The sequence below is a fragment of the Tympanuchus pallidicinctus genome, unplaced genomic scaffold (genome assembly GCF_026119805.1).
Source record: "Tympanuchus pallidicinctus isolate F22 unplaced genomic scaffold, pur_lepc_1.0 scaffold16, whole genome shotgun sequence".
Classification (NCBI taxonomy): Eukaryota; Metazoa; Chordata; class Aves; order Galliformes; family Phasianidae; genus Tympanuchus; species Tympanuchus pallidicinctus.
The window spans coordinates 29,808,193-29,834,237 of NW_026294679.1; the positions used below are offsets into that span (position 1 = coordinate 29,808,193).

General features: G+C 41.4%; 1 protein-coding gene and 1 long non-coding RNA gene across 2 annotated transcripts in view; one reads left to right on the plus strand and one right to left on the minus strand.

The window, feature by feature from the left end:
* LOC128078020 (uncharacterized) overlaps nucleotides 1-26,045 on the plus strand; it is a 173,673-nt gene that overhangs the window by 16,546 nt on the left and 131,082 nt on the right. The gene's annotated exons all lie outside the window — the stretch shown is intronic.
* On the minus strand, nucleotides 1,691-16,279 carry RGR (retinal G protein coupled receptor). Its single transcript, XM_052677808.1, has 7 exons — nucleotides 16,201-16,279; nucleotides 13,180-13,336; nucleotides 12,210-12,331; nucleotides 5,037-5,190; nucleotides 4,434-4,551; nucleotides 2,998-3,111; nucleotides 1,691-2,044 (listed from the first exon to the last, which is right to left on the minus strand). Exons 1-7 carry the CDS (start codon nucleotides 16,277-16,279, stop codon nucleotides 1,901-1,903), a joined length of 888 nt encoding a protein of 295 aa, XP_052533768.1. The 3' UTR covers nucleotides 1,691-1,900.

Below are 26,045 nucleotides of genomic sequence, written 5' to 3' on the forward strand. Positions count from 1 at the left end.
GGGAGTTTAATAGGATTTGAAAATAGAACTGTAAGAGTTGCTATTTAAGGTGAATCTTTCTGTGCTGTAAGAAAACCTGAAGAAATTATGCTGTTTCTGCTAGTGGTAAGAAGGAAAAATGTTTTCTACTTCATCTAAAGAAGTCTGTTTCTCACCAGAGCATCAAAACACTGACTCGTCTGACTCAAAGGAGCAAATTTAGCAGAAGCAGGCTGTCAGTAATAAGAAGAGTAGAGTGGTTCAGTAATGAATTGGACCTTGAAGTGATAGGTTTCTTCAGGGTAATAACTGTTTCTTATCGTCAGGATCGGGGTGACCAGAGTGCTGGAGACTACCAGGGAGGCACTGTTGTGGTGAAGGCTGTAAGAATTAATGTGTAGTCAATTGGAAGTCTGTGTGAGACTTCTTGCTGTACTGCGGCTTGCTTTCAGACACTTTTCTGAAGGGAACAGCATGCTGGTTGGGGCATTTATTAGTGGTCTTCAGACAGTTCTGCTTAATTCTGATAAATTAATGTTGAGAACTAGTTTATATCTAGAAAAGGATTTTTTACCTTGGTGCCTTATTCCTGGAAGCTTATATTTCCATCCTTTTCTTTCTCTCTTCTCTAGAGAGTTGGATTATCTATGATCCAATATATGAGCAACATCATTTGCTCTCTTGTAGGAGTATGCTCATCACCAGCTATGTCCTCTAAGCCAGCCCTCTCCCCTATCTCATCCATTGTATGGGGGATCCTCTTACATTTGATCATATCTGTAGCCCTTTTCTAGCTTTTCTGTTCCCTCTGTGAGTTGAAATGACCCAAACTGTGCATCTTTTCCAACAAATCTGAGCAGAGTGGCTTTCAAGTAATGTGAGGTTGTGTCTTTTTTTGTTTCCTATTCATTTCTAGTGGTTTTTAGCATTCTGCTGGGATTTATCAGTATGACCCTGCTGGCAAGATTATTTCAAGACCTGCATAGGTCTCTCTCCTGAGAAAGAGATAATTACACATTCAGAGTCTGTCAGTATAGATGCATATTTAATCTTAATCTTTGTGACCGTATTTTGTCATCTGCTTGTTTAATATTATGTGTACCTGAGATACAGGTCTTAGCTGTCAACCGAGTATGTGACTATTCTGAATAATCTTGTCATAATAGTATTTACTGCTCTGTCAATCTGATCCATACCTCCCCTTAGTTTTGCTCAGTGTTTGATAAAATATGAATGTTTTGATGATGGACTGTGGGATTGTTGATTGTCCTGGTAAGCAGCAACTGCAAAATCTGATGCAGCTTAGTGTGTGACACAGCTCAGTGTCACACTAATTCATCTGAATGGGAGCCAAGCTAATATTCCTTACTGGAGCAAAATGTCCACTAACATGTTTTAATGGAATTAGGATGGCAGATTCATTATGGAAGTTTGGAAACTCTCATTTTGAGTGCATAGAAAATGCATTGTTCAGATGGATAAGCTATTAATACAGACATGTGGCATAATTCTGGATTCTCTAATCTTCTAGTAGTTCAAGCATCACTGTATGGGCAAACTGCAGTTTGGTTTGGGGAGGCTTCACTGTGTAAATGAATACCCTACTTCAGTTAATTTGCTGAGCTTTTATGTTAGGCTATCAGGAGAAAAAAAAATGTTTTCCAGCGTACAGTTTATTTGCAGTGACATATAAAATGAGACTGATGACAATCAAGACAGGTTTGTGGCAGCTTGTTTGACAAGCAGCTCATGATGGTTTCAACAGTAATCCATGGGGCTTTCTTTCATTGCTTGTAGTCAGTGCACAGCCTTTTCAACGTGGAATCACCTTTGCATGTACATACCACAGTGTACATGTCTTCCTCTACTGCGTTGCTTTCACTGGTGTACCTGCATTAATGTGGCTTGAGGTTGTAATGGGTTACTTAGTTTTGTTATCAACCTCTGCTTTCTCAATCTTCTGTCCTGTGAGGAACTGCCATATTCCTCCTCTGTAGTTCTCATTGCCCAAGGCATACACAAAGCTGTCCACGGTTGGCACCGTCTTGGCAATAATGGCAGGAATCTGTAGGGAGACACGATAGAAAAATGTGCAGATGAGCCAGTGGGCAGATTTTAGTCTGGGCTCAGTTTCCCTCTGTCAAGCAAATACCTTTCCCCGACGGCAGCAGCTTGCTACTCTGGAATGATGAGAAAGATGAAAGCAATTTGTTCAGCTGAGGCCTCTTACTTAGGAAAGGACAATCTCCAGGAAAGGAAAGTTAGATCAGCATCACCCAAAACTAGGATATTTCAGCAGAGCTTGAACATGAGGTGTGGAGGGTATGCCATGGACACCTTTGTATGAGTAAGCGGGCTAGTATTGCTAACATACTTTGTAGGACGCTAAGTACCTACATACAGTAACGCTTTTACTGATCTGAAAGTGGGCTGATGAATGAATGGAAGCTGAGAGGCACGTTGTAATATCAGTGAGTCCTGGAGGCACCTCAGAACTGAGGCTCATAGGAAAAAGGAAACGTAACTTCAAGAGTTTCAGCCTCTCTTAGGAGAGGAGGATGAGGGAAAATGAATGGGACAAGCAGTCTCTTCAAAACTGAAAACTCTGAGGTGGTACTTCACTGTGGACAGGACACAAAATGCTTCTCCAAACCACAGAATCATTTGGGTTGGAAAAGACCACTGAGATCATCAACCCATCGCCTCCACACCCACTACCACGAAGCAGTGCAGGCTGCGATTCTGCACTGACTACTGAAGAAAAACACACAACAAAAAAGCATAATCCTCAAATTCAGCTTGATCTAAGCAGTAGTTATAATGTCTGCTGTATTGCTGTGCTAAACTATTTTGCCTTAAAAATGGTAGACGAATAGGTGGTTTCATGTAAACAATCTACTCGTAACAGATGTTATATCAAATAGGACTGTTAGTGTTTAGGTTGGTATTTTTCCTTGGGAATGGAGGGGAGAATGTGAAAGGAATGTGTGAGAGTTCCTCCAGGTGCCACAGACATACCATTCGGTATTTTGGTGAAATGAACATCACGTTTTCAACTGCTGCATAGAAACATAGAAGGCAGTAGGGACCCCAGCAAATGACCAGCGTCTTCAAAGGTAAGCCAGTGTTAAACTGAAAAACAAGAGCAACACAGTCTTTGTTTTTGTCTCACAACCTCACACTGCAACAGGCAGATAGGAAAGATCCTTGAGGCCATGCCCAGTAGCAGGAGAGCACTGCCCAGCAGAGTGCCGTAGCCGTCAGTGTTGGAGGCCTGTGAACACAGCCCCCTTTGTGCTGAGGGCTGCCTGCACAGTGAGCCTGAAGCCCTGCACCTGATGTGGGGCTGGGGTGAACAGTCCTTCCTGGGCAGAGGAGATGAAGCACCTTGAGCTTGGCCTGCGACATCAGTGTATGTGCTGCGTGCAGTCAGTAATACTGCAAAGGGGAAGGGCAATGCATGCTTCTGAAAACAGATGAAGTGATTTTTGGCAGACTTCTCGAAGGCAGGCAAACTCTGAAAGCATCACAAATATTGATGAATAGGGAGGTGGTATTTTCACACTTAGATTACAAATTTTCACCACTGTAATTACTTTGCTTCAATTCATTGCTATGAAGTGGTATAGGAAAAATTACAAGCTATTGCAAAAACTCACTGGAAAGAAAAGATTCATAATAGTGAAAACCAACATTTGTTTGAGAAATATGGAGAGGGCATACATCTGTATGTATTCCGGATTGCTACAGACCAGTCTGCCTGACTGTTTCTGCACATCGCCCTTGAGAAGTGACAGTCCTTACAAAGTGCAAGGATTGGGATGCACACAACATCAACTCATAGCACCCCAAATCTAAAAGAACAGCTGGCAGAATCACCACGTTACATTCCCATAAACCCACCACTCCTGAGCAGTTTCATTTTTCCCAGCTCATGGAAATTTCTGAATTTCCTCAGCCGAGTGTAAATGTGGTGTGCTTAGGAAAGTTCTTCTCTCCCCTGCACCACACATCTCTGTTTCCTTGTGGTGGTGTGGTTCTTCCAGGGCTGTCAGCTATGAACCTGTTGCAAAACTAGAAACAATGATCCTTCCTGAGCAGATTTTCTCTGGGTGGTGCTATTAGCAGATACTGTGTGCTGTGTGTCAGTTTTGTGACTAGAACTGGAATGGTGGCGGAGGGGAATCCTTGGAGCCATCTACTCCAACTGCTTCCTCTGAGGGGTTTTCCCCATTGGATTGGGGGAGATGTGGCTGTGTCCAGTCAAAAATTGAGACTGAGAATGGGATTTCCATGCTACCCTCCTGCTCAGAGCAGCATGAAGTGATGAGATAGTTCAGAAGGAGCTGAGCCAAAGCCTCTGTAGAAGAAACTGGATTTCTGAAGGCTTTCACCCTGCTGGATGCAGCCCTATTTTGGCAAGGCAGTTGCAGTGGCAGAGGAAGCTTTCTTACCTTATAGTGCCCGCTTTTCTTGAACTTCTGGTGTATGGACTGATAGGCTGTCATCATGATGAAGCCCGGGATCATGAAATTGAAAATGGACAGGGCAAAAAGGAATGTGATATAATTTCTGGAGAGGGTGAGGAGGGAAAAAAGAGGTGGTTAATTTCTCTTTTGTGCATCTCTGTAAACTTTCTGCATTTATTAATTAATCTGTTTTTTAAAAATTGCCTAAACCACTTTTGTTAGCTTGCTTTTAGGCTTAAAATTTTCTAAAGTTGTGTTGTGCTGTTGCATGTGGGATGGACAGTATTGCAGTCACAGCAGGCGTTTGGTTGCTAACCCCAGGCATCCTTATTAGGACATCAGGCCTAGACTGCATAAAGAAGTACCATAAAGTGTTTCAAGTCCTAAACCCCCAAAAGATGCAGCATATGACTAATGAGCAAGGGAGTGGCAGAAATCCCAGTGCCAGCTTTTCCTGTGGAGGAAGCTGGCTTTGGCCATCCCTGTGTACAGGAGGCAGCCTTGGGCTGTGCATATCTTATCCCAGCACCACAGTAGGTAGGTGACAGCTAGGCTCTGCTCTCCCATGAGAGATGGGCTCATCCTCACCTGTCCCCTTTGCTGTAGTCCAGGGTGCAGCAGGTTCGGAGGGGCTCGTAGTCATACTCCCCCCAGCCCAGCAAGGGCATAGTGGCCCAGAAGGCAGCAAACAGCCACGCAAACACCATCATGGAGATGGCCGTGCTCCACTGCAGCTTGCTCCCTGCAGGAAAAGAAGAAGGAGATCTGCATGCCTGACACAAAATCTCTGGGCAAAGCTCTTGGGCTGTGTGGTCAGAGCAAAGAGTCCTGGCCTCCAGGCCTGAGACAGAAACAAGCAGTTCTGTGTTCTGTAGCTTGAAGCTGACCAAAGTCCAGCGATATCTATCTTGTGTAAAAGCTGAGGGAAGTTTCTGACTTTAGGAATAACAAACAGTACTTTTTCAACATGCCTTACCCAAATGCTATATTGCTGCTCAGCTTTGTACCGTGCTTGAGATACAGCTGCTGTTAACAAACTATATTCTTGTGTTTTGGGAATGTGTTTGAAGACTCAGGGGGGGCAAAGAGCAGAAGGCATGAGGCAACACAATAAATAGTGCTTGAAGAACTAGAGCTCTGCTGCAGGGTGTGGGTCAGCTCAGGGCTGTGACTGTGAACCTGACGCCTGATGCTTCCTTCCTGCCTGGACCTGAGGGGTGGACACGTGGCTATTCAACGTACATTGTTCTAAAAATGATAGTTATTGGCATATATATGAATATATGCACTTAACTTGACAACAGATCCTGTTCTAAAATACTACTAGTCAAATTACTTTGAGATTACTTAAGATCGTTGCTTTGCTTACAACAGGAAATGAGAAGCTCAAGGTCATTATTTTTTTTCTTTCTAATTTTATAATAGAAACACTCACTTGTGCCTATCTCATCTAGTTCCATAAGGCACCACTAGAATAAGTAAATGAATGAAATAAAAGACTGGGAGCTTTATAAGGTGCAGGAAGCATTTCTTCATGGAGAAGGCAGGCAGGCTTCCCTGCTGAGCAGAACATTGTGTTAGTCACGCTGCCTGCATGTAAGGAGGCCTGGATAATTTGGTTACCAGGGCTGACGTCCACAATCATGCCTGGACTGAATTGCCCATGACGCCAGCTGTACTACTTTGCCCACTACTCCTTTCTAATCAAATCTCCCATTAGAGGGAAGTAATGATGCAATTTTCACTCAGCCTGGGAAGCAGTCTTCTCCTTTGCTCTTGACAGTGGCATCACGCCAGCAGGCCAGCAGGATTCAGGGCAACTCTGACCTTCATTGAGAAGGTGAGGGACTGGAGGTGGGACGTGAGCAGGAGGTGAGCCCTCCTACCAGGTGTACAGGGCAGACTTATGGGTGAAGAGCCTGCCAGGATTGCCTGCTGAAGGCTGCTGAATACCATAAGGATTGATGCCTCAGGAAGGACCACAAACTCCACAGTAGCTATTTTGGATTGTGCTGCCCTCCTTTGGTTTAAGGAAGGATAGTAGTAAGGTGTGTCAGTGAAATTCCCAATTCATAGGAATGGTGATTCTATGATTCTCATCTTTCAGTAGTTCTCGAGGGAAGAGTTTGAATGGCTTGAAGAAATTGTTTGCTGCAAATGTTCAAAAATGAGTTCTGGGAAACAAAGGGGTACACGTTGCAATTCAAATACTAAGGGAAAAATAAATCATTTTTATTAAATACTTTGTTTTAATATGGTAGGTAGCAAAAAATCCATTGATGTTTTTAGTCATTTTAGACATTCTTTGTTATAATTATTATTGATGATTAATAATGATTAATACCTGTCTTTTGTATGATTCCCACAAAGACAATGTACTTCAGCTACAAAGGCTCAAATCATTTATAGTTATACTGACATTAATATAGCTATAGATTACATCAATGGGGGAGAAAAAAAAAGGAATACCTTGTGATTTAAGGACTAGAAATTTGAGTCAAGCATGTTAGAAATTACTGTAATTATTCTTAACCTTCCAATTCAAAGCAGCAATGTAGCATATATTATATCTGTTCAGAGCTACCTCCTTCCCAAGTATATGTTCAAGAAAGCATGTTAGTGTTGTTACTGATCCAGAGCTTCCATTTCCATTTGTGTTCTACAGCATCATCCTTCTTGTAGCTTGGCTTTAAGCAATTGTAACTTGAAATTCAATCAGGACGCAGCTTATTACACAAGCTGTCAGGTTTGCTTTGTCTTTTATACATTCTAGCATGTTTTAAAAAGGCATTACCAAGAGCAGCTGCAGTGAAACCTAGATCTAAATTGTATTTCCTTTACATCACACTCATGACAAAAGTAGCATTATTGTTTTGGGAATATAGTTTTGTAAATGGTAAGTTCTCCTGATAATCTGGAAAAAGAACCAAACAAGCAAACAAAACATCACACAAACTAAACGTTGCTTGTTCTTTTTTGTTTGTTCATTTTTCCTATAAAGTAGTTGATAGCAATTGTTTTTCATGATATCTTGCAGCAGAAACTTTGCTCTCTTTGCTCTCCATCCTTTAATTTTGCAGACTACTACGATATGAAGATGGATGGATTACAGATCTCTGCATGTAAGAAAAAGATCTTTGCATGGATGAAATTTGCCACTTGAGCAGTATTGGTAAAATACTGAAGGCAGCTCATGAGTATCTGCACTGATGGGGGTGAGTGATCCAGCTGCATGCACGGATATGTGGGGTGCTGCAAGTTGCACGTGCTGTCATTGTGCACAGAACAGCAGGGGAAGCTCTCGCCTGCCAGCTGCTGCTACGTCGGCTGCCAGTCCTGGTGCCAGTTGCATGTCTTTCCTCTGGCCCCAAGGGATGTTAAACAAATTGTTTCAGTTTTCGGTAGTATGCTTTGCTGGAAACTCAGGAAAAAAAGCAAGATTGCTGAAAGAACAGCCCTCAATGCACATGGCCATAACGTCCTCTCAGAGGCCAAAGTGCATCAACAAGCTGAAAGCAGTTCAGTTGCTGTCATACTGAGCAGGCCATTGCTTCACCTTAAATGCCTTCTGTGGACTGGTGTAACTTATCGTAATAGCCATGTAGGTCCTAATTCAGTTAGATGTGTATATATGGAGTTCAGCATACGCTCAAAGAAATTCTTCTTAATTAGAGCCCAGTGCTGGCAGTCTGGTCTCATTAAGCCTAATCACTCCTGTGCTCTGGCCCGTCAAAGAGAAAGAGGGAAACTTTTCCTTTTCAAACAGAGAGACGTGAACATGGGGAATTTTATAGGTCTTCTGTAAGATTACTTTGGAATAGAATGAGTTCATGATCACAAACAAAACTAAATTGTTAAAAGAGTACTAAAATTGTAATGTCTGAAGCTTTTATTTCAGAAAGCACTAGGTAGAGCATGGAATCTTAACACTTCTAATAATGCTAGCTAGTCTTTAGTGGTGCAATTGTAAACTGTTATCTGTGGAAACGTTTGTGAATTTAGATCTCTGGAAGATTTATAAATTGGCTAAATATAAAGCTGATTTTCACAGAAAGAGCAAAAAATATATCTGTGACACAGTGGCTACCTTTCAACTGGATTTCAGGCTGATATTCAAAAGGAATTTGTCAAACTAAAGGTCAACAGGATTTTCTAAAGTGGAAGGGACAAAGCGTTGTAACAGCTGAAATATTCCAGAACAGTCCAGCTCATCCCAGGCTTACGAATGGCGCATATCAATTAAAATTGGTAAAGTTTGTCAAAGACAAATAATATCTGGAAATGTCTTGTTGAGAATGATGTATATCAGTCCAAAATAAAATAGGCACCGGTGCAGTGGGAAAAGTAGCAGAGACTGGAGAACACAATATCCATATTTTTGTAGGGATAAGAAAACTGCACTATGTAATGGCTTCTGTTGTGCATAGAAAAAAAAAAAAAAAAAAAGCCATTAGGAAAAAATGCTCTTTAAAATAACCTAAGAAATGGGATATTTTTATTCCCTTTTTTTTTTTTTTTTTCCCTGCAGTCTTCTATGACCATAAAGCCGTCTTGGTAATTACATCCTGCTTCAGTAAAAATGCAAGAGCTGTATAAAGGCTGGTGTTTCATCTTGCAAACGGATGGAGGAGCATGACTAGATGGAGAGCGTGTGACAGGGTGGCTGCCGCAATGTGACAGGAGGTGAGGACTTGCCCCTAATCTGGCTGAGCTGACAGCTGCAATTGGAGCAAATGGTAGTTTGCTAATCTTCCCAAACTGATATCACAACCCAGATTTCTTTGTACGTTAAGGATTAGATACAAACTCTGCAGCCCTACTTGTTCTAATTGAATGTTGCTGTGAAATCCCCGCTGATTTTGTTCTTTTCTGTTGTATTACTGAGAAAAGCACTGACAAATCACTTCAGACTTTCCTTTTCCCCCTAATTCTTAAACGCTAGTGTGAAATCATCAGGATGTTTTGATTCGTGTTATTAGCATCCAGAATGGATGGAAGATCTGTTTATTTTTCCTCCTCATCATCGTAAGCTCTCATGTTCTCATCGGTATGTTCTTCCTCAAAAAAATTGATTCTTGATAATTGAGTGTCTGCTTGAGGAATGCTGTAATAGAAGTGTTCTTGGAAACTCTTAGGACATAAAAACATGAAGGATGGTGTAAGCGAATCTGGGAAGAGTATTAGTTCCCAAGATGAAGATAAAAGGTTGATAGCATTATTTTTTAGCCAAAGGTGCTTTGTACCTTCTGTACAGGCATGCAACCCTCGTGAGTGTCAACAGGGGTTTAATATATGGATTGAGAACACAGCATAGCCTGTAGGCTTGGTACGTCAGGCCTATGAAATAAGATTTAATCATTCTCATGCTCAGCATGTGATAGATGAAACTGGGAACTGGCTGGTTTTACTGGAACAGCCAAAGAGAATAAGCTCTTAAGAACACCTGTTCTTGTTTTGCTTTTTTTGGTTCAAAATGCCCAGTAACAGCAGCTGTTTGGTCATCAGTACATAACTATTTGAGCAAAGTGAAGAAGTTTGTGCCCTTAGGGTATATCTGTCTGTGCCCTTAATGTACAATGCTCTTGGCTGGAGGAGTGCACGGCACTAAAGCATTAAAGTCAATGTTGCAGAGAGTAAAATATCTTCCCAAAGATACGCTTGTTTTTCAAGCTTGCTCTCTTATAATGTACAGATGCCACTCTTCTCGCTCCAAATGCATTTTACTGTCCAGGGGGTGTTGGTATGGATGCAGCTTGCAGCCTACATTATTTGGGGCCTTTGTCTGGATGTGAAAAAATGCCATTTCTTTGCCTGAGATGAGTCCTTGACAAAAGTTTCAGAACAAAAATTTGGCAACCTTTGTGCCCTCAATCATATCACCCAGTCAGCCATGTTCACTGTGTGCTCTGGGTTTGTTTTAACACTCTCTGTTCTAATCATATAGAGGCTGTGCCGGAATGGCTGTATGAATGTTAAAGGTGGCACTGAAGTGCTACAACTCAGCAGTCTCTTCCCTGGCCAGCTTTTAAACTTTGATTTAGGACATTTTATATGGAGTGATCTGGACATCTTGTGCTTTAGCACAAGGAAAGGAGGGCTGCCATTTTCTATTAGTGCTGACAAGAGGACACAGTGTTTTTGGGAATGGTGTGCTCATGTGGGGGTACTCCAGGCTCCTCATTTGTCTGGAAGGCACCCAGCTGCAGCAGGAGAGGGGGAAGCTGCAGGCCTGCATGGAGGCTCTCTGTCATTTCTCCCAGCTGGCAGAGCTCCCACACCACTGCTAGAGTGGCCAAATAGCAGGGGCTGGGGCGTTCCTGGCATTACAGAGTGTTAGAATTTGCTTTCAGAGGAAGTTTGTGTTTAATGTCACATTTCTTTCCCTTTTCCAGATGAAAACATTGCACACCCTCTGCTTCGTCTCTGTCTTTTCGTACTAACTTCTGAAATACTAACTGACTAGAGCAAAATGAGAGAGCGTAGACTAGCAGGTACCAAGCTGATGCATTTACTGTGATGGTTGGTGTCTGGGGGAGGTGAGGCCCCTGGAGCAGCCACCACAAGTCTATCTTAGTGGACAAAGGCGAGCATCATCCCTGAGTGCCATATGCATAAGAAAGCAAGATTTGTTGGTGCCAGTGCTCACAAGATTGCTCTGGTTGGCTTTACAGCAGACGACAATGCACATACTTGTGTTTCCTGACTTCCATGCTAAGAACATACGCTAATTTCCCAGTTCTCCCTAACTGCAGTCATGGCTGGAGCACAGCTGGTGTGCTAGCACAAATTCAATGGTCTCTGTGGACACCGAACCATCTCAGCACCATTATTCAGCAGAATTTTTCTCTCACAAATCCAACACCACCAATGTTTGGGAGATAGTTCAGTGACAAAAGACTGTGCCTATCTCTATAGATCCATACATCTGACATTCCTGTAAAGTCTCATTTTTCATCTAACTCAAAATGATGCTTTCATAAGTGTGCAAAAAAGGCAAATTTATTTTCCTGTGTCAGCCTCCCTGTCTAATATTAGATTTCCATAAACTCCAGCTCTAGAGTGTCAGAGATAGTTAACAACTACATTGTTAAGAAAAACAAAAAACATCCTTCACTAAGAGAAGGAAAATAACATTCCTCCTGAATGACTTGACTTTGCTTTTACCAAAATTTGCAGATTATTTATTCTTTGCTTGGTGACAAATGCAGTGCATTTCAGCCTTTGTAAGGGGGTCTGGAATGCAGCACAAACCCAGAAGAAGCTCATGCCCCATAGTTCCTGTGCACTGTGCAATTGGGTTGCTGTGCTGTTTGCCCCATCGTGCCTTTGCTGTGGGCTCTGTGCCAGTTGCTGTTTGTTCAGAGCCAGCTCTGTAACTACACTGACATTCTGTAATTAGTAAACTCTGCATGGGCATGAAGCTCTGTTTGGTACAAAACAGGGTTTTGGATGGAAGCCCAAGGTGCATAGATTTCTCTCTGAGGTGCTGGATTTTGTTTGGGACCCTGATGGTTAGTTATGGAGGATGTGAAAGCATGACAAGAGAGTTGGTATTTAGATGTGATCTGGAAGAGCGAAATGTTCCTGAAAGTGTCTGGTTAGTGGTTGGTTAGTGGAAAGGTGTCCCTCGGAGACAGAATTCCTTTATACATAAAAGATACACAGAAGAATAAGTATGTGCCTGCTTGGCTTCTCTGAAATCTATACAAGCTGGTTTTTAACATGATACAGGTAAAACTGGTCGGTAAGTTAGAGCCTTACTTGTACAGTAGTGATGATACCGGTCCCAGGCAACTGCTGCACTGGAGCTAATGCTGGCTAGTGCTGTCAAGAAACCTTGGAATCCATGAATCTGACAGCCCTCGGAGCCATAGGGCCAGTACCTGTCAACGAACAACCAGGGTGTTAAGAAAATTATTGGAACAAGTGAAGACACGTTTAGAAGTTGCATTGTTGGAGGGGAGAAAGTGATCTCCTCCCATTTTCAAGTCTGAGAAATGCCGTGGAGGAGTTGACTGTGGTCTCTTGTAGGTGTTTATCTGTATTTGCCTTTCTGTGGTGTCTGGTGTACTACAGCAGTTATTTTTGCCCTGAATATAGAGAAGAAAATATAACCCTGCATTTACGTGTTGGAAAGGTATTTGTTTTAGTTTGAAATTTACATTTCATTCAGTTATCCATAAGTGCAACATTTTGCACTCAGTGGGCGTAGAAACTGGTCAACTTGTGAAGGTCAACTCTCTGTTCAACGCAGAGCGGAAGCTCACAATAACTATAAAGACTCCAGTTAGGCTGAGGCTTCCAAACATTTTTTGCAGACAGAATAAGAAGAAACATGAAATGGTCTCATGTAAATGGTTGCAATTTGTTGGTTGCAATTACTGACAAAAATGCTTGATATAGTTTCTGTCGTGACTGAATGATTGACATGAGAATGTGGAAAATCAAATTTCATAACTGATTTGAGCTCCCTGCGAACTGTTCTGTATTTTCATTTTCCACAGATTTCCAGAAGAAGAAATTTAGTCAAAAAGTTCATTATAAACAGTGGAAAGACTTGCAGATAAATTTGAGGTCCGTCTGGATGTTCAGTCAAATGTTAGACTATTTCACTGTTCAGTTAGTTTCTGTTATAACTACCAGTAAAGTTCTCTGGTTAAATGGTTTCTTTAACGAGGCTGTGGTAAAGTCTGCTTTTTTACTTGCCTGGTAGAAGTAAGGGAGCACATACCTGAGGAAGCTGGAAAAGGCAGCAATGAATGCATTGATGCATATCCCGCAGTCAGCCAGTGCGATGCTGAGAACCAGCAGGTTGCTGGGTGTTCGGAGTTCTTTGATTTTTCGGAATGAAATAATGGTCAAGCCATTCAGACAGAAACCAAGCAGGGCTGAAAACCAGAACAGTTTGATGTGACTCAACTGGAAATGGAAAATGTCTACGAGGACAGTAAATACATCCAAAGGGCTTGCAATTTGCTTGCAAGTTATGGACGTTCAGTCACAGGTGACAGCTGAAGCTACTGCTTCAATCCTCATTGGAGATGTGTCTGCTCATGCGGAGAAGAAATGCTTCAATTTTATTTGCAATTCTATGCTTTGCTTTAATGGAGAAACCTGATTGCCAGGCTCCATCCAGGAATACATGGGTCAGAGGGAGGGAGCTGCAGAGGAGGCAGCTGCACAGGGAGCCTCAGCCAGCACACACTGCTGGCACACGCATCTCCAGACCTGGCTGTGGCAGGGAAATGGGTCATGTTTAATGTAGATTGTTACACGCTTTTGTGTTTCAGCACAGAAATCCCTTGTCAGCCTTTGGGATTCTGCCTAGGGTTAACCTAGAGGGTGCTTGAATCACACCAGCTCAATCTTATTACTGCCCTTCATCAATAGACTTTACATGGAAAGGAATAATCTTATTATAAAAAGCAGTCACTGATAGATTTAAAAAAATAAGTTAATGTTTATTGTCAGAGAGGAGCTCTTAAGAAACCCCAGCTACTCACTTGGCTGTGCTGCCCTGAACCCCATCCTTCACTGCTTTAAACTCAAACTTTGTCCTTTGATGTCCTTTTCAAGATGGCCGGAATTATTTTAGCTCTGATGAGTCTCTGACTCAACATCTCTTCTCTAAGGCTCAATTAGACGAGAGGCAGTATGTCTTTTTAATTTGTGTTCTTCTTGGAAGGAGAAATAATGTAGCACAGAAAAAAATCCATATCCCTTAATTCTCTAAAGTAGTGTTATTACTTGTGCTCATTGTCTTAATTCTGCAGTTACATAAGATGGATAATTTTGTGTAGTCAGAAATCCCGCTCCTGCTTTAATTACATTAATGGCTGATGGCATAACCATAGTAACAGCTGATGAGAGTCTTTCATTACACAACAGATAACACAATATTTCCAGGAGAAATATTTGGAGCCATGTGAGGTTTTATTTCTTCCCTGCCAGCTTACCTCCCACCTGCAGGGTTAGCGCTGCTGCCAACACTCCCAAATGTGCTCAAGCCTTTATGGGAGGTTTTTTGGGATCGCATTTGCAGTAGTGCTGAAGAACTATTACTATATCAGCTTTGTTTTTTCCCCTCTTTCTATGGATGTTTTAGGCTTCACCTCATGCTGCTTTCTTAAAGGCCAGCATCACATACTTTTGAGTTTTTATTCTTAAAGCAGATGATCTGTCCAATTAGTAAAAGTGAATGCAAAGTTTTCCTGTTTCTCGGCACTATTTGCCCATTTTGCAAATGGATATACAAGCTGCAGCAAAAAAACTTCATCACTTTTCTCTCAAAGTCTCTGGGAAGGTAAATTCATGTTTAATTATTCAGTCTTCATAGTCAGATGGCAAAGATAAAGTGTTACTGTGAACCCACTGGGCATGTTCACCCTAAAACCCCGTAGAAAATATTAAGCAGTCATATGGCCATTTGTCTTCAGTGAAACGTAAATGTGCCAGACTGTTCCTAGCTGTAAGTGCAGGTTGTCAGTGAGTATTGTGCTTGGGCTTGAGCAACTGCAGGTCCCTGTCCTGTGGGTGCCAGGTGGGGGCTGGCAGGGCTGCCGGGACCAGACCCTAACAGGAGCCTGTCTGTTAGCCTGTGCCAGCACACATCAGCATCCTTGTCCTCCTGTTGCTTCTCATTCCTCAGGAATGAAGGGCAAATTTATGCATGGAACTATCAGGCCCTGATTGCTGTTGGCCAGGTATGGCTGTTAATTCTGTGTTTAATCAGCAACTGACTCCTGGGTTAGTAGCAGAAGCTTTTTCTTCTCTTTTTCCAAGGAAGAATTTCTGGCACAGCTCTTCCAGCTTTCCTTTGCAGGCAGATGTGATGCTGCATTCCGGCTGAGCTTGCCTGCAAATAGAAGGTGAGCATCCTTCCCTCTGCCATGCTGCACATACACTGAGTGTGCTGATGACCATTTGTCCCATTCTACTCATCTGTATGTCTTCTCCTCTGTTGCTTGACCCCAGGATCCCCGTATTCCTGGCTGGGCAGCAAAATGCAGGAGTGGGGCCCAGGCCCTGACTGGATTCAGCTACGAACAGAGGCCAGTGACTCACACTGATGTGTTCCCAGCTGCCATATTGTCCTTCTCTATCTGCCAGGTACATGCAAACTGACAGTTCTGTTCATCTCTTATCTAGGGGGAACATCTTAAGAAAAGCCCATACTGGCTTCGTTAAATGAGTATAGTCCCTCCTACTTCAGATTTTACTTCTTAATGCCATGAAAGTTTTTGAACCTCGTGCTCATTCATTTCTGTTTGTTACTTTTACCCAGCAACCATTAATTTCCATGACACTAGTGCAATTTGGATATACGCAGCAGTTTACAGGCTATTTTGGATTTATCATTTTTGATTATAAAATAGCTATCACAAATATAGCCAACAAAACAAGCAGCCTGATTTTATTGAGGGATCATCAGTCATTTCAACATCCTTCCCCTGAGGAAGATGAAATTGCCTTTAAAAGTCAACAGCATATTCTCGCATCCCAAATTCTTGATAAGAAATCTAAGTGGAAAGTACTTCCCTACCACAGTAAGGCTGTGCATGCAGAGCAGATCTTCACTGCAAACAACTGGCAGCCCACCAGAAGCGCTGATAATGCAAACACAGTAACCAGCACAGGTCTGGGCCAGTGCATTGCAAGTGCTGCTATTTGCTTCAGTTCCCATCCAGCACTCCAGGAATAACGGAGGCAAAAATCTTAATTATTTGTTGCTGAGTTCCCAAACTGAGCTTACCTTCTACCAGTAGGGCTGTGCCGATGGCAAACACCTCTATTTCAGTGAAGCCTTCAGGGAGAGGATGTGAAGTGACCATTCTTGTGATAAAAATGCCAACAGATTTAACCTCTGCCCTCTGCTATGTCTGTGGGGCTGCCTTTTCCTTGCGTCCCCTTTCATCCACCAGCCCAAGGCTTCTTAAAGGAGTAGTCCACGTGCAGACACATGCTCATTATTATATAAAAGCTTTGGGGTTTTTACTCCCACCACTACAATCCCTGCAAGAATGTCGTTAACGATGGGACTAGCATCAACCCGCACCCCTCCTTCTCCTGCAAATCGTATTTCAGACGCCAGCAAAATGAAAGCATTCATTGCAATTACAACAAGTTCATTGTAGAGACAAGATTAAGAACCCTGTCCAGTTAATTCTGCAACACTGAAAAAGAATTAAAGGTTGTGGAACGAAAGAAACATGTAATATATAATTGGAAAGTGACCTGAAAAACAAAGGGGCACTCATTGAGTTGGTAATTAGGGAAAAAGTAGGAAATGAGAAATTTTTCAATGTATAGATCATCTTCTCACACCTTTTTTAGAAAATGGGCAGTCTGTTTTTCTGGCAGTGACTGTTATGCACATTAACATCTCTCCCTTTAGTAAATGAGGCTTAGATTAAGGTGCAAACTGGCACAGTTTGAATAAAGGAAAACGTGCTAATTATTGCACTGAGGTCCCAGGCATACAAAGATGTGTATAAGTTGCCCAGTGGTGAATGCTCAAAGAAATGACCTTATTTTGCTTTCTGAGATATTTGAGGCTTGGGGTCCTGATGTAGTCAGGCTTTGGACTATGTGCATCGTGCTCCTTGACCAGATTCTTATCTGCCAGCCCTTAGGAGCAAATCACACAGTTTTTCTGAGATGAGTGCAAGTCTTTACCACATACCAGCTGGGTCAACTATTTTCCTTCTGTTTCTTTTACTACCAATGAAGTAACCCTGGGAATTTTCTTGGATATGGGAGAATGGAAGCTAACAACTTTCAGAGTCTGAGAGACTAGAAAATTTTTCCTATACAACTGTTGAGTTGTTTTCAGTGCCCGTTCATTAAAAGTGAACAACTTGTCCATAGTTCTCCATTTTTAGTCTACATTTAGAGCAGCAATAACTACAATCACTATTAAATGAGGTGTTTTCTTTTTAAGGGCACTTTACTTTTTTTACTTTACTTTCTAGGTTCACTTGCTTAATTTTTCTTCACTCTTTCCTGGCTCAGAATATCTGTTTCTTTTCTACCTACTTACCCTCCCCTCGATTAACAAGGTGTCACTACCATGGTAGTTTCCATTTTGATGCATAATATTCTTTATCTGCATAATCCCTCTCTGAAATGGGAGCAAAAAGGGATCTGAACCACAAGGGATGTTGACTTACCCCAGCTTCTCTCCTGCACTGTGCTGACCTGGCTTCTGGTTGACTGAGACTCCAGGCAGAGAGGTTCTGACCCAGGTATGGCTAGGGCTTATATATGACTCTTCTGGCTACACTGTGGAGGTGCATTCACAGTCACAGGTCTTGGTTGAAGCCTGTGGTAAAATGATGTTTTACAGTTTTCCTGCTTACATAAGTCTGTTTCTGTGCTTACATACAAGTGGTGATGTGCAGGCGTAGTAATCAGAGCTTCAAGACTTATGAAAACATTTGGCTGTGTTTTGTGACTTCACTGTTTTTGATGTTGATAATTGCCTTGTTGGATATGCTCTTGGATTTTCAAGTAGGATTCAGGAGGGCAAGGTATTTGTCAAGCTAGTTGATTTAAACAGAACAAAATTGTGTTTCACCACATAAATCCAACGTTATGTTTATCTTTCATTCATCTAGGTGTCTTGTTGGAAGATAACCTCGCCTCCTAGCATGGCAAATGACTGATCAAGGCCTGTTCTTTAACAGTCATCCATTGTACATTCTTGCAAAAAATTAGTGCTAGATTTTGTGAATGTGCTGTAAATCTTCTTCGTGTGATGGTTTTGAAGATAGATGGCTCATTGCAATGCTTGTCAGCATGAAGCTGTGCAGCTCTTCCAGAATAGGGATGAAAGACATGGGTATTCTGTGAATTGCCTTCATGAGGGCTGTCAGTTACACTCACCATCATTGCCAAGTAAACCTCCCAAGTGTCTTATACCTCTAGTATTTTTTGTGCTGTGTACTGAAGTCTGTGATACAGACTTTGCTCATTCCGAACATTTTTTTCCCAGCAAAGTGGGTTACTGCCTCAACCCATTTTGCAATTAGCAGATCTTTATTAGAGTGAATACTGGGAAACTATCAGCTGCTTTTCTTCAAGTATCTTAAATATTTTCTATATCTAAACCTTGCTATTTTCATCAGTCAAATAATGCCAGTCACTCACTGGCAAACTTTCCAGTTGTAGCTGGCTCAGCATCTGATTCAAGTGCAGTTGGTATCAAAAGAAACTGTATGGATCAGGCTCTCAATAGGTATTTTGATGCTGAGTTAAGCTCACTTTCTAATAATTCACTAGGATAGGATAGGACGTTGTATGGTCCAATATGACTGCTAAGTTCAATTAGTTCAAGGAAAGAGGAGGGGAATTAATTAAAGATTTTGATAGAATCAAACAAAGCTGTATTAATCATCTTTCCCTCTTTTTTATGTAAGATGAAGCCTCATATCATTATGCTGTCAAGTCAGTGAAAACATGCAAAGGATTCCAGGTTTATTAAAGGCATTTATTCGCTTCTTAAACTATGAAGTTGTTTAGCAATCCTTTTCTACCTTATGAACTCTTTCAATACCTACTTGCTGTTTCAAAAGTCAGGGGAGAAGATATTTCACTCAATCTGAAATTATCTTACAACCTCACATTTTGAATCCCTGGCAATCTCCTTGCTCCATCAATAAAACATCCATTTCATTTCACCCTCTCATTTAAGAGTAGTTCACTGGCTGCTAACCTTTTTGCTAGGAACACACAGAAAAAAGATCTGATATGTACTTGCCAGATGTTTCCATGGATTTCATAAAACTCTGTGGATTTGATGGGAGCATATTAATCTTTGTAAAGTATGCGTTGGTACAAGCACAACAAAAAAAGGTGCACAGCAGAGATAATGCAGCACTCACATATTAAATTTTCTCTGAGTAATCAATGCAGATTACTGACATACTTTTTTATATTCACAGCAAGAACTTCACTGAATTAATGTATAATTATTCCTTTGCCTTCCTAATCCTTTCTTCTGATTCAAGTTTAGCCACATGCTAAACTTGAGTTTTTATACTAAAAAACACCTTTAGATGGAAAAACTGCAGTGTTCTGGCAGAAGCAGGCCAGGAGTATCACCCCACAGGACTCCAACTCAACATCACAGAAGTGTGTGGGAACTTGTTCTCATTGGAAATATTGCTCATCGAGGGAAGGGCAACAAAAAACACATGGTCTGGAGCCTCCAGTTGAAGTTGAGGGCATTTGTTTTGGTCAGGAAGCAGTGAATGGGAAAATGACCTAGACTGTAAATGGGCCACAGGAGAAACAGTACAGGGGATCAGCCCACAGGACAGCCCCTTAGACACGCCTGCTGCAACATAGCAATCTTCTTCCTTGATGCAGCCCAGCAATTGAACATGCTCTGCAACTCAATTTCCCTGCAGTGCTGTCTGGAGAAATGGTGGTGAAAGCCAATAGCCAAGGAGGTTGTGGCAGAGCAGGAGCCAGTGGCCATGCTCACTGGGGATGGGCACCATTGCTGTGGCCTGGTCTCTGCACCGTGCTGCTACCTGGAGCCAGGCTATGACTGGAGCCTGCTGCCCTGCATATCCCTGCAAGGCAGCTGTTAGAGGAATGGCAGTCACTGAAGAGTTGGGAAGCATCACCTTTCTTTCCAGTTGTTTGTATTGTCCCGCTTAAGACAGGTAGCTTAATTCATAGTGAACTGAATACATATTTGATGAATGTATGTATAGTCATGTGGACTAGAAAATTAATAATGTTACTAGAATATTAATCATTATCTTTGTCACTATCATTTTCAATATCTTTATTAATCATTGGATATAGCAATCATGATTGCTATAAAACGTGTGTAATTGTTGCCTTGTCCCTTTTATCCATCTTTCAAAATGCATTTTAGACATAGATAAATAATGCTTTGCTTCAGGCTGGCACACCGATTGCAGGGTCATTGAAATAGATTCAAAAATTAATGAAATATGCTATCGCTCCCTACTGAATGGTGGTATGCTTCAGAATTTTAGATGAGAAAGCAGTTCTGCAGAGTATAGGATGTACCTAATACTATTTGTTTAGCTTGCCCTGCAGAGCTCAGGCCTTCTTGCAGGACGTAGAATAATAACTCTTTCAGGAATTATAGTTCAAAGACCAGTGCCCAGTTCTCAGAAGGAATTCTGCTTTCAGGAGAGGCTTTAATTGTATTAAGAGAGGATTTGTGCACCAGCTCTCCTTCTGTTTACTATTGGTTGTGTCAACAAAAGACATATCTGTCTGGACTGTTCCTCACTGAGTTTATGCCTCTGACCAGGTATGGCAGTATGGCCATTTGTGACAAAGCCACTTCATTTTTCCTGTCACAGTAACTTTGTATATCTCGCTTGTTTTAATCTTCTACCCCTATGACTCTGTAGGAATGTCTCCAGATGTTCTGCTGATAATTCCCTCATAAATTAAAACTGAATTCTGCGTAGCTTTCCTTGACTTCTGTATGGGACATGTATCTACACCATGGGATTCATCATTACTTAGTCTGCTGTTACCAGAGGGAATCACCTGTCTCAGGGCAGGACATAATGTGCTCTGGATACATTTCTTCCTCTTCTGAGACTGTTGAGGGAGCCCAGGCGCTAGTTTGGATTAGTGCCTACCTTGCAGCATATATATATTAAGGAGAATCATTTTTACCAGATCACAAAAATGTCGGGACTTTCTGTTTCTTATGAAGTGTGAGGTTCAGCCATTGCCAGCTCCTGCTTTCTTCAGGTCTGTTTTTTTTCTCCTGAAAGGCACCTATAGAAACCTAACTGAATATGCATTATTTACACTGGAGGTATCAAGACCTTTTGTGTTATCTGAGAGCACTTTTTAGTGTACCTTAGAGACAATCAATAGAAATACTTATAAATCACACCTGTTACCCTCTCCTTTTTCTGTAAAACAAATATTAAAGGAAAAACAACACATTTTTTTTCATTTTCTGTTATTCAGTTCTTCAAGGTCAATGTAATAAGCAATTTCTCAAAGCTCTTGCCTTTTATAATATGGTGCGATGAGACCTGTAAAAACTCTATTGCTATCTCACAGAACTGAATTAATCATGATGAAGACAAAATCTTTGCAGGATCAGTTGTGCTCTTCTTCTCATCTTTGATTTGAAAACATTGCTGAATTATTATTATTTTTAGCTAGTGTAAAAAGGGAGGAAATTTCAAAATATGTCATTTATGAGTGATAGTTCCAGCCCTCCTATTTAGATTTTCTTTACTGTTGATAATGGTATTTTTTTTCAGAAAAACACAATTTCTGAATAGCATTTTGGTAAACAGTATCCCTCTGTGAAGGGGAATCCTTGACTGTGAAATTGCTTTTCATAGAGAAAAAAATAAGAACCATACATGATTACATGGATGTTTTACAGGTAATCTACCAAGCTGGAGCAAGAGAAAAAGGGAACAAATTATTTTTCTTTATGCCTCCAGCGTAAGCAATAACCTGCCAAAGACTTCTATATTTGTTTTAGTGCTTTAAGTAATGGCAATTTTAATACTTTAGTGGATGTGTTTACTTAGTATTGTAGAATTGCCTGGAATCACTGAGGTTAAAGTACAGGCACTGAGGAGTAAACAATCAAGATGGCAATGAAGGATGATTTGTAGGGAGCCTACAAACAGGACGGGAGTCAACTCTTTGCAAGGGTAGATAATGGCAGGACAAGGGGAAATGGTTTTGAGTGAGGGAAGATTTAGGTTGGATGTCAGGGGGAAGTTCTTTACTATGAGAGTGGTCAGGTGCTGGAACAGCTGCTCAGAAAGGCTGTGGATGTCCCATCCCTGGAGGTGTTCAAGGCCAGATTGGATGGGGCCCTGGGCAGCCTAGTCTAGTATTAGATATGGAGGTTGGTGGCCTTGCATGTGGCAGGGGGAGTTGGAGATTCATGATCTTTGAGGTCCCTTCCAACCCAAGCCATTCTATTATTCTGTGTATCATTTCTTGCAGGCTGCCACACTTAGTGCTACTTCCTGCTGCTGCCCTTGGAGCATCAGTCTTCCACATGTCTCTTCTGGTCTGTGTGGGAATGTAGGGCCACATTTGCCCAAGCAAAGATCCTTGAGAGTAAACTGATTTCTTCTGAAGATGAGTATGCATAGATTTAATGTTTCTGCCTCTGTGGGCAGTATCAGGTGAGAAAGTCAAAACTTAGAGGAAGCTCCCGATCAGTTTAGGCATCTTCCATCTTCTCACCTTTCTTTCTTACCCTTCCTTTGATAAGCCATCAAAATTGGGCCAATTATGTATATTGAATGGCTGAACAAATGAAGGATGGATTGTAACACAAATCAGAAGAACTGAAGCATGGCACATTCCCTTCTGGGATGGTCTCTCCCTTTGTGGGTCAGTAGGACAGCTGTGGCTATGAGGGGCTACCTGAGGCATGCCCTGATTTTTTACTGTTACCGCTGAAGGCTGCACCTCTCATTTCACACTGCTATTGTAAGCTGTAAAATGATCATTTGGGGAAAGAAAAAAAAAGGTATATAATGAAGCATTTAGTCCAAGAAGAATCAGGATAGTTTAATTGCAAGAGCCGTTTAATTCTCATGTTATGTCCCCCACCAAATGCGTATATGTATATACATATGTATGTAAGTACACTGCAAGTACACTGCTTCTCTGACTATATTGAGAGAAGCGTTTTGAGAAAAATAACGTTAAGAAAATAGATACACAAGGGCAGAAGCTTTCCTTTTCCCTTTCCTCCTATCCTTTTTCCCCTTCTTGTCTTTTCTTTTTTCTGTTTTTCTTGATCCTTGTTTGTAAGACTTGTAGCTTCAAGTTTACTGCAGCTGCCACAAGGGCATGTATTCAGCCTGTGAATTCCTGAGGCTGAAGGCAAGCAGAGTAGGAAAACTGGCGATTATAAGTCTGGAAAGAGGGCAGAGGGTCTCTGTGTAAAACATATTATGCTCCATCTGCATTTAGGGGCCACATAAACAGTGCAGGAAGTTTAATTCTTTTTGCATGCCTGAAGAATCAAAATAAAACAGGCACCGTTTCCTAAGCAGAGGTGACTCTGCAGGGCTTAGACTAATGCTATTAACATCCAAATTAGAAAAGATTGTTACAGTCAGCAACATTATTGTACGGCCTCGTCTGTCATGTAGTTAAGGCTACTAAGCCCAAAGTTAGTGGATTTTGTTACACTGCAGAAACCTGACCAGTGATCATGAATGAAGGTACAAGCTAGGGAAGAGGGACCAGGAGAGACTTAACACAATTTTAGTCATTTTAAATGCGTCTGTCAGATATGATTACGATATGTTCAGTCTCAAAGTGGACTCATGTGGAGTGATATATGGTTGTGATACTTCAAAGGAGAATAGTAATTTTTTTCTGAGGGAGAAAAAATTCCAATCTAGTGGGCAATGCAACGTGTTTACTTTCTCATCAGTTCTCAAGACTGATAGCTTTGAAGACAGCAAGGGCTTTTAAGAAAGAAATGCCTGGTTCATCTGGAGGTTTCCCTCAGTGGAGGAGCTCTTTGAGTCTGTGCAAGAGAATTTTGCTCTGGAGTCGTGTATGCCTGATGCCAGAAGCATCTGCCTGTTGCTGTGGGGTCTTTGGAGAAGTAGGGGAGCTGTGGCTATGGTGGCTGGCCCTCTCCTCTCTTCAGGTTGTGGGGCAGGAGTTGCTGGCACCTCTTCCACCCTGGGGCCAGGCTTGTCTTGCTGGGGGCTGAGAGATTGAAGGTCAGCGTGAGACCTGCCTGGGTGCATGAGCCCGAAGTGAAGAGGGAAAGCGAAGTGGCTTAGTGTACACCTCCATTTTCTGCTAGAGTTCATTTTGATAAGCGCTGCTGGCTGTCACATGGCTTTGCGAAGTGGCTTCTGTTGTGCAGAAAGAAATGGGTCAAGTGCTGTGTTTGTGAGGAAGGTGTATGAAGTTATGTTCCCCCTTAGGTCTGTGCTCTTTTCTGCTGTTCTGCACTGACTATAGCAATCAAGACAAACGTACATAAAAGAAATACCACTGGTAGAGTTTTATTGCCCAGTGCCAAAAATTGTTTATGTTCCTTTTATTTCTTCAGCAAGCAAGCCCAGAGGTCTATTAATGACTTCACTCCTCCTCCTATGGAGGAGCTGTCTTCATTGGCATTAAGTGCAAGATCCAATTTAGAATGACGTAATGCATTACTGTGCTCCGGCTTGCATCAGTGGGAAGGATTTTCCACTTTACAAGATATGCCTTGCCAGAAGCTTCTTGGAGGTGCATTTACTTAATGAAATTGATTTAGCGTCTGGCCCATATTGCCTGCTAATAAAACCTTTCAGTCAAAATCATGATAATAAAATATCTTGTAGCTTTCTTTTATGACAAAGGATGCTGTTTTATTTGCTTTATGCCATCTTTCTCTAAGCATATGAGGAAAATGAATAAATTCCGTCCAGTGACCATATTAAAAAAGAAAGATTCAGAAGAGCGTGGTCACTTGAGTGTCGCTTTTGAGCTTTTGAGTAAAATCAACTAATAAGACATGTCTGTGCTCAGAAAATCTACATAGGGAAAAAGGTGGAGACTATAATATCAAGAAGTTAATCTTATTAGGAACCAAAAAAAAAAAAAATTATAAATGAAAACCCATATATTTTTGAAAGGCAGGAAAGATTACATTGTGCTGAACTTCACTGACTGACAGTAGACTTTGACCCCATTTGCTCTGCATTCACTTGCACCACAAGCATAAGAAGGGGATCTGGCTATTCTCAGAGAATGCAAAAGGAATTCTTACACATCTACTGAATGACACCTGCTGCTTCATAGAATGTTTTATTCTCCAGGTTATTTTTTTAGCTCAAAGCTGTGAAAAAATCTTCCTGTGTAACAGCAAAGAGAATGTCTTTTACCATTTGGAATGCAGAATTTTATCCATGAAAATGAAGGGTCTATCTTTCATTATCTTCATTATGGAATATAATTGTCCACCATGAAAAAAAAGTTATTATTTTAAATGTATTCTCTTGGTATTGGAAAGATATCATATTGATTTTAAAAAGTTTCATATAAATAATATTATCTGCAGCCACAAAGGAATTAGCTAATGAATGCTAATTTTAAATTTTGTAGTATTATTTGTGAATATCTCTACAGTAGCTGGAGTAGATAACGCAATTTAGACTTAAAAATACCATGAAAATCTAGAAAGCTGCTGCACTGCATACAGGTCATTGAAACAAACAAGGACTGTGTGGAAAAAGTGAATAGACAATGGCAGGGTCATTTCAATGCCACTGTGAGATTTTACTTTTGATTTTGACATCTTTCTGTCATCTTTCTGAGAGGGAGCATGGATGCAAGCAGGAAGAGCTTCTTGGTTTAGTGAGCACGGTTGGAATGGGCTGATGGTTAGACTAGATCATTTAATTCCTTTTTTCCTCTAACACCTCTCCTTTCTTCACCACCTGCTTCCTTCTGTTGCAGCTATGAATCCCATTCACCAGGGAAAATCTGCTCTCCAGACACCAAGGTTGTTTTCAGCTCCTTGTGTCCAGAACTTGCTCACACTAGTTTCTTCAACTCCTGATGAATTTCTGGAGACTCCTCATGGTAATG

Coding starts and splice junctions, on each gene's coding strand:
- RGR (XM_052677808.1), bottom strand. CDS start 16,279: ATGGTCACTTCACATCCTCTCCCTGAAGGCTTCACTGAAATAGAGGTG. Junction 12,332..13,179: donor GCCTTTTCCAGCTTCCTCAG/GTATGTGCTCCC, acceptor GTTCGTTGACAG/GTACTGGCCCTATGGCTCCG. Junction 4,552..5,036: donor GACTACAGCAAAGGGGACAG/GTGAGGATGAGC, acceptor CACCCTCTCCAG/AAATTATATCACATTCCTTT.